This window comes from Oryza glaberrima, chromosome 8, assembly GCF_000147395.1.
Source record: "Oryza glaberrima chromosome 8, OglaRS2, whole genome shotgun sequence".
Taxonomy (NCBI): Eukaryota; Viridiplantae; Streptophyta; class Magnoliopsida; order Poales; family Poaceae; genus Oryza; species Oryza glaberrima.
In genome coordinates, this window is record NC_068333.1 from 13,096,961 (window position 1) to 13,105,945 (window position 8,985).

The following is an 8,985-nucleotide window of genomic DNA, read 5'->3' on the forward strand; positions in this document are numbered from 1 at the left end:
TATAAGTATTTCTAGATAGATTCTCTACCCGACATCTATTAGCTTTGAAATCATTAAAATGATGAAAACTATGAAACCCAAAAATCCTTATATTTTGAATAAAAAGGTACAAATTACAATAATATGCCATTTTTTCAAAAAAAAAAGTTAATGCAAAATGTCGAAAAATAACCAATGCAGAAAACCTATAAATTCTATGACGTGTAGGGTGAAAAGGAAAAAAAGAAGGGAAAAACTGAATCCCTCTGTCCCTCCCGTCTCCTTGCCTTGGCTATAAACCCCCGGAAACCACAAGGCAGAGAGAAGGTCCTTCCCTTCCCACAAGGGGAAAAAAGGGGAAAAAAAAAAAGAAAAGAGAAGAAGAAATCCTCCGAAATGGCGGCGTCCGGCGAGGGGGCGTCGCTGGCGTCGGCGGCGGGAGGGGAGGACGGGCGGCGGCGGCGGGTGAGCTACTTCTACGAGCCGTCGATCGGGGACTACTACTACGGGCAGGGGCACCCGATGAAGCCCCACCGCATCCGCATGGCGCACTCGCTGGTGGTCCACTACGGCCTCCACCGCCTCCTCGAGCTCTCCCGCCCCTACCCGGCCTCCGACGCCGACATCCGCCGCTTCCACTCCGACGACTACGTCGCCTTCCTCGCCTCCGCCACCGGGAACCCCGCCCTGCTCGACGCCCGCGCCGTCAAGCGCTTCAACGTCGGCGAGGACTGCCCGGTCTTCGACGGCCTCTTCCCCTTCTGCCAGGCCTCCGCGGGGGGCAGCATCGGCGCCGCCGTCAAGCTCAACCGCGGCGACGCCGACATCACCGTCAACTGGGCGGGGGGCCTCCACCACGCCAAGAAGGGCGAGGCCTCCGGCTTCTGCTACGTCAACGACATCGTCCTCGCCATCCTCGAGCTCCTCAAGTTCCACAGGGTATGCCTTTGTTTTGTTGGGATGCTTGCCTTGGTTGTGTTGTGTACCTGTCCTGTGATCGGAGGAGGAGGAGGGGCATTACGATTTGGAGGTCGTTGTCTAGATTTAGATGCGAATTGGAATGGTTCCCGCTGATGGACGCGAATATTTGAGTGCATTGGGTTTGTGTTTCGGTTTAGTTTTTATTTTTTAGTGCGTGGTGAAGAAGATGCTAAGACTTGGGGAGGGATTTGGTGGTTTGACTTCCAACAGTGCGAGGAGAAATTACTATTGTTCGGATGCCTGATTAGGTGATTGTAGAAATTTAAAGGGCTCTATCTCTTTCTGTGAGTGCGTGCACGCGTTCATGCTCGTGTGTTTGTTTAATCTTGCAATAGGATTCCATATTTGCTTTCAGTGTTAATTGTTTGTTTTCATTGGATTTAGATATATGAATGATTTCTATGTTTTTACCTGGCCCGACATATTTGAGGAAGTTTGAAACAAATGGTGCATTTTGGGGATTTTGCTGAGTTTTTATGAGCGGAGGTTGCTTATGTTACTAGTGACATTATGGGCATGGTTATTGTCTTAATGTTGTCCAACATTTTATTTGTGAATGCTTAGATAGTTAGATTGATCAACATTAAATACAGCTGGTTGAGTTGTCTATAAAAATTTAAAAATGCTTTCAGAATATTATAACTTGGTTGGGATGTACAAAATATGTTCGAACACAAATCAGCTCAAGGCTGCATGTTAGAAGCCTTAACAACACCCAAAAAAACTGTGTGACCGAATAAAGTAGTTATCATCTTTTCTTTTATAAATCAGCTTTGCAGCCACATTCCTAGCGATTTTGCAGCTAAATTTTAACTAGTTTGTATATTTATTGAGTGTGTGATATTATTGTTCATATGGTTACTTTTTCTGTCAGTAAGTTGTTTATCTGATTTGATTATTAGGTATTGGCATTAGTTTTAACTGAAAAGAAGGTGACATAGATGTGATGTGAAATGGTTAATATGGCCAGTCTTACTGGGATGTATCTTTAATGGTCCATTCATCCATTGTTAGCAAGAATATTTTTTTTCTGTGATGTGAACTAACATGTATATCCTAAATGGAATTTTTATATGCATGGATTGTTTTGGAATATGTGGTATTGCTGGTGATATAGTTGTGTTGGTTACTTTACTGCTAGACAACATTTTCTTTTTGATATGCATGCAGCATTAATCTTTGTGATTTGGACTTTTTGGAACCATCTGTTGATTGTTTTCTGACCATTTATCAGTAACTCAGTCCAGTATTACTTTCACAGATACTTCATCCAGTTTGTTGCTCATATGACTGGCTTTAATGTAATTATTCGCATCTATTTACAATAAATGTTGCTGCTGAAATATCATGATCTATATGTGTACCTTTCACTTGTAATTCATTTAGTACTACTCCCTCCATTTAAGGTTATATGACGTTTTGACTTTGGTCAAAGTCAAACTGTTTCAAGTTTGACTAAGTTTATAGAAAAATATAGTAATATTTATAATACTAAATTAGTTTCATCAAATCAATAATTGAATATATTTTCATAACAAGTTTGTCTTGGGTTGAAAATGTTACTACTTTTTTCTACAAACTTGGTCAAACTTAAAGCAGTTTGACTTTGACAAAGTCAAAACGTCTTATAACCTGAAACGGAGGGAGTAATTATTTACCATTCCTGGAGAACTGTTTTAGATACCGTACTTGCCAATATAATAAGTCCTGAACATATCTTTTAAATTTTTTAATCACCAGGCTTAATAAAATTTGGAAGGCATGTGTTGCAAACTTATTCAGCATCGTGATCCATGTTTCATCAAGCTTTAGTGTGTTGATTGTGGAATACATCAAGAATTTCATCTTGGCTTTCTAAACCACAACTGCACTTCTCTGATGCTATTGAATATTGCTGCTACTACAACAGTCCTATGGCTACCTAATTTTTCTGATAGTTATCATTCTTCTTTTGTTGTAGCGTGTGCTATATGTAGACATTGATGTCCACCATGGAGATGGCGTGGAGGAAGCTTTCTTCACTACGAATCGAGTCATGACTTGTTCCTTTCACAAGTATGGGGACTTCTTCCCTGGTACTGGGCATATCACTGATGTTGGAGCAGGCGAAGGAAAACATTATGCTTTAAATGTGCCCCTGAGTGATGGCATTGATGATGATACCTTTCGTGATCTGTTCCAGTGCATCATCAAAAAGGTAATGGAGGTTTATCAGCCAGATGTAGTTGTTCTCCAGTGTGGAGCCGACTCTTTGGCTGGAGACAGGTTAGGTTGCTTCAACCTGTCTGTGAAAGGTCATGCAGACTGCCTCCGTTACCTTAGGTCATTCAATATTCCTATGATGGTTTTGGGAGGTGGGGGTTACACCATCAGAAATGTTGCTCGCTGCTGGTGCTATGAGGTCTTACTTTTATCTCTTATTTCATGTACAACTGATTGAAGTTGTTGGTTTCATGCTGAACAGTTCTGATGGAATATGGTTGTTGCAATAGACTGCAGTTGCTGTTGGAGTTGAACCTGATAACAAGTTACCTTATAATGACTACTATGAGTACTTTGGTCCTGATTATAATCTCCATATTCAACCCAGAAGTGTGGAGAACCTGAATTCGACTAAAGACCTGGAGAACATAAAGTAAGTGGACTGTTTCTATCAATATGCTGAATCATCTTTTTTTTTTTCTCCCATAAGTTGGCCCATCAGCTTCTGTGTAGGGTGCCTCAAGCGATGTTTTTTAGTAGTTTTCTCAGCATGTCATTTATAATGGTGTTTCCATATTCACTATCTATACTGTTCAGCATATCACCATTGCTATAAAATGTTGGAATGTCTCTGAAACTTCACACCTTCAATTAATGTTTCATTTTTTACCCTGTATGAATTTGTGACTGTATCTTTTTGAAGTGTGTTCCCATATTCTGTAATTTTCAAATGTAGATCATGTGAAAACCACTTTCATCGCTCCTTGCACTTTGTTGCTAGGGTCCATTTTCTCACTGCTTCTTGTGTTCATTTCCTTTCTGTAGTGGTTAATGTATTTTTGTCATTTGACTGATCTGCAGGAGCATGATATTGGATCATCTCTCAAAAATTGAGCATGTTCCGAGCACTCAGTTCCATGACAGACCATCAGATCCTGAAGCTCCAGAGCAGGTTACTCTCTTGGCATAATTTTGTATTATTCTGTTAATTCGTTTTCTTGCTTTGTTGTGCAAATTTGAGAATGTGCTCTTGTAGGAAGAGGAGGACATGGACAAGAGACCACCTCAGCGCAGTAGGTTATGGAGTGGAGGAGCTTATGAATCTGATACAGAGGATCCTGACAACATGAAAACTGAGACCAATGACTTATCTGCCAGCTCTGTCATGAAGGTTTGAACTTATGCTTCTGAGAATCTTTCTTCCATCCTATAGTGTACTTTGTTCTTGAGAATTTCTAGTTGATGCCGTAATAGTGATGAATATTCTCTGTTATTGACGTTAAATTTTAACCATCTAACTAATGAATTAAGTTTAGATTGACAAAGTGAGCACTCAAGCATATACTCTCCATTCCAAAATATAAGGCACTATCATCCTTAACCCAAAGACCAAGAAACAATTATTTTCATCTCTTTGTTTGGATCACTCTAATAAATACAATTCATGCACCTAATAAGATTAGAGATCTTGAGGATAAAGGATTTAAAAAACAATAATTTAGTTGAGAAGAGGTGCTAGTTAATTATTTGCATGCATGCACGCCTTGTATTATGAAATATCTGAAAAAAAAATGGTTGTGCCTAATATTTTGGAATAGAGGGAGTATATAGCAATAACAAATAAAATAGCTTGCAGCTTGTTATGGCAAAACTCCGTATGTTGCTAGCACTATTTTTGGAAGATCATAGTGCCTAAAGTTCAGTGTTATTCGTGCAGGATGAATCGAATGATGATTCCTAGAAGAGATCCTGCGATTCTGGTTCTCAGCACTCCTGATTTGTACGTGCATGCTGAAGAACAAGGAAAGTATCTGAAGATGTCTGATATCTGCGCCTGACCATTTTGCAAAACAATGAATGCTTTTTTGGGTGCTTCTAACTTTCAAGCATGTCGGTAATTCTGGTTAGTCGGCGGCACATCCTCAAATGGTTTGTGCCAGAGGAGTGTATGCTAGAATGATTCTTGCGCTGATATGGATTTATAGTTCTTTTATGTTCATACTTCTCCGATGTGTTGAACTCATACCGCAGATCCGCAATCAGTTCCCCCTAGCCTGTCCAAACTTATTTTTTGTGGCATTTGAAATCCATCTGAACCGCATTGTCATTCATATTTTGATTAAAGAATGCCTGAAGGGAAAATTAGTTCAAGTGAATTCCCAGCATAGCTGCTGCGGCTGCTTCTTTTTTTTCCTTTATTTTTTGAAATGAAACTGCTATTATAGTTGTCGTTGGAAGGCGTGTTGAACTGTTGATTGTCCATTGTTGGTTGTTGGAAGGCGTCCGTTGTCGTTGAAAGGCGTGGTCATTCGGATCAGGTGTAGTTGGGGGCAACTTCATGCATTCCACTGCCGGCTGTGAGATCGAATCTAAGGACATTATTCATTCGATACTATAACAGCTACTGTAGGTCACTGTAGAAGCGTTGCTGTAGCTATAATCTGGTCCGTTCATCAAGAAAGCTGATGGATAATAATTCATGTTGTAGCTTAACTTGCAGTGGACTGTGTTGACGCAAAACGTGTCCTCTGCTAACACACACTGAACACCTTGTGTGTGATTTGCAACGGCACTAGAGATGTGCTGCCGCAAGGGATAGATGCTACCAAACAATCACCTGGAAGGAACCTTATCAAGATGAATTCATGTTGGTTTGTGTTAGGTTGTTTGGTATGGTAGTTAGGACATTCTCATAAAGATGAGAGACGATAAACAATGTACTACCACGGGGATACATGCTAGCAAACAATCATCCAGGAGGAATCTTGTCAAGAGACGATAAGCAATTATAGGATTGGAGGGTGAACGTACAGAGGATAAAAGAAGAAAGATAGAAGTAGGGTAAGAAGATATATACATGTAGGCATAGTATATTGGTTTTGGTAATGGATTGTTTGTTGTTTTATTTGGTTGTTTGTTGTTTTATTTGGCCTTCGGCTGTTTATATTTATCAGAGATCATCTTGCATGAACAAAGCTTCTCAAAATATCTTATTAGGCTTAGAGATGTATTAGGACTCTACAAACCCTAACCCTAAGCAAGGAAACATAAAAAACGTAAGTAAATTTGACTTTGACTTAGGATTATCGTTTAGATCGATCGGTCATGACCTCCAGTAGAGTCTCCGATCAGAATAACCAGGGTTTTATTAGACCGACAAGAGGCCTGGCCTAATCATACGCGTTTGCTAATTGGCATGTATGTGTTGAGTTTTTTTTATTTTTAATTTTTTTTATTAAAAGTTTTACAAAAATAATTTTCTATTTCGAAAATTGACAGAAGTAGTCGCCCGCCGCCTCCCAGAGGGCGGCGAATGTGACGTGGCAGACGGCCATTCGCTCTCGGGTGACGGCCGTCAATGAAATTTGCAGGCGGCCCCCTTGCCGCCCTCCGCTAGGGCGATTTTACACTGTGCGGGGGGCCGCCTGCAAATGGGCGGCAAGGGGGGGCATGGAAATTTGCAGGCGGTCCCCTTGCCGCCCTGGGGGAGGGCGATTTTTGCCTCCCCCCTATATAACCCTGTCCCCCCTCTCTGAAATTTCATTATAATCTCCAAAAATCCAAAAAAAACGAAAGAAAGAGAGGGGAGGGCAGCAGAAGGTGAGCGGCGAAGCCCTGCTGGTTCGCTCACTTCATCACAGGTTTGCTCCCATACCTCTTTTGCATTTGTACTAATATGTTATGTTTGAGTACTATATGTTGCGTTTTAGTTTTAGTTCCATTTATTTTAGCAGATCTATAGCACACAACACATATGTGTAGATCCAGAGCACAGAATATAATAGTATGAATTGAGACATAGACAGTAGTGTTAATTGTAAGATGTAGTTTAGTTTGATTTGGAGAACGTAACCTACTTTTAGAATTTTGGAGAACAATATTGTAGAGAATGTAACTTAGTGCGTAGTACAGAAATGCGAGGTTAACGTAGTTATTGTTTTCATCAGGCACAATGTCAAATAAGGTCACATTTCAGATAGTTCACGGTGAAGGAAATATTAGATTTGGTCTAGATGGTGTTGATCTGTCAGATTTTGTAATGACATCTAAGGGCATCGATAGGCCTGCGGAGAGAACATTTCAGTCAATTTATAGTTGGTTGTTGAGAAGAATTAGAATAGACCAAGAAGTCTACACAATGTCAGTATCTGTTGTAGTGAGTCGTGCAACAGAAGGTTATTTTTGGGAACTAATGCCGATGGACAGCACTGCTGCTTGGAGACGGTATGTGGAAATGGCTTTTGAACGGTCATGGCCCCTCGTTATATTTGTGTCGGTACAAGAGAAAGATACAAATGTTTCAATGCAAACCGAAGATGTGGAGGGTCCTAGCAATGCAGGGGATGTTGTTGGACCATCGATGCAAAATGAGGAAAATCAACCAAGGGAGGAGCAGGCCATGGGCATGGCGGATGAGGGGAGAGAGTCGGTATAATTGTTGATGAAATGGAGAGGGAAGATTCGGATAATGAGCAAGCGGAGGATGACGCATCATCCGATAAGGAAGGTGATGTAATGGCCACTGATTGGGCAAATGAGGACTTCTCTGGACTTGCTATATCAGAGGGTGATCATGTACCCTGGGAGTATAAGGAGAACAAGGTAATTGAGGGTGCTAGGTATGCTCGTAAGGATGAGATGAAGGAGGCGGTGAAGCATTGGGCAGTTTCCTTGCAGAGAGAGTTTAGGGTGGTCAAGTCAACAAATTATGTGTATGAAGTGAGGTGCTTGAAGGAAGATTGTCCGTGGCGTGTCCATGCATATAAGGGTAAATGGAATGATTATTGGAAAGTTAGCATTGTGACCGAGCACCAGTGCTACTTACAAGGGGTGGAGAAGTATCACCGAAACATCACTTCAACTTTTGTGGCAAGTGAGATGTACAGCAATGTTGTTGGTAACATTGGCTTTGAACCAAAATCAATTATTAGCCACATCGAGAACAAATTCAAGTAAACCATAAGCTATGCAAAGGCCTGGAGAGCCAAACAAAAGATTATTGAGATAAGGTATGGCACATTTGAAGCTTCTTATGATAATTTGCCTCATCTATTAGCCACCATTGCCCAGAGGAATAATAATACTTACTATGACCTACATACATTTACATCGGCTGATGATCGAACAAAGAGTGTGCTGCAAAGAGCCTTTTTCTCATTGGGTGCTTGCATCAATGCTTTTGTGCATTGTCGACCTGTTCTATGCATAGATGGAACATTTTTGACAGGTAAATACAACTGTCAGTGGTACCTGCTCGAGCTACCACTGGCAGGAGCCCCAGTTGGTCCCGTGGACGGTGTTTTTGGCTGGAAGGAGGATATCACCGCGCGCTTCGAGCACGTGATGCGCCTTGCACACCTAGAACCGCCCAACACCCTTCCCCCGTACTCTACCGTCAGGCCTAGCAAGGCTTGGTTGCTTCAGTTCACTGTAAGTAAATAACTTGTTATTATCATACATGCTTATTTTGCGATCAACAGATTGTTTTGTACTAACATTTCATTCTTAATTGTAGGCGGATCTTCTCCACCCTGACGCTGATGATTACTCGGTCTGACACTCCCTTGAGGCGTACCTGTTGTGGTTGTTCAGGTGGGTGATGTTCACTAGCACCCACGGGCACGCTGTGGACTGCCGGCTGGTCCACTACGCACGGTCCATCGCGGATGCTCAGCCACAGGATGTGCCGCAGTGGAGCTGGGGTTCTGCCGTGCTAGCAGCCACGTACCGTGCCCTCTGTGAGGCGTGCACGAAGACCGACGCGGGAGCGATCTTCGCTGGTTGCCCTATGTTGCTTCAGCTTTGGGCAGCCGAGAGGTTTTC

General features: G+C 41.8%; 1 protein-coding gene across 1 annotated transcript; it reads left to right on the forward strand.

Moving 5' to 3' along the window:
• The first annotated feature begins 300 nt into the window (after window positions 1–300).
• LOC127782799 (histone deacetylase 6) lies at window positions 301–5,318 on the forward strand. Its single transcript, XM_052310067.1, has 6 exons — window positions 301–918; window positions 2,921–3,361; window positions 3,453–3,595; window positions 4,024–4,114; window positions 4,199–4,333; window positions 4,880–5,318. Exons 1-6 carry the CDS (start codon window positions 376–378, stop codon window positions 4,901–4,903), a joined length of 1,377 nt encoding a protein of 458 aa, XP_052166027.1. The 5' UTR covers window positions 301–375; the 3' UTR covers window positions 4,904–5,318.
• The last annotated feature ends 3,667 nt before the right edge of the window (window positions 5,319–8,985 follow it).

Coding starts and splice junctions, on each gene's coding strand:
- LOC127782799 (XM_052310067.1), top strand. CDS start 376: ATGGCGGCGTCCGGCGAGGGGGCGTCGCTGGCGTCGGCGGCGGGAGGG. Junction 919..2,920: donor AGCTCCTCAAGTTCCACAGG/GTATGCCTTTGT, acceptor CTTTTGTTGTAG/CGTGTGCTATATGTAGACAT. Junction 4,334..4,879: donor CTGCCAGCTCTGTCATGAAG/GTTTGAACTTAT, acceptor TTATTCGTGCAG/GATGAATCGAATGATGATTC.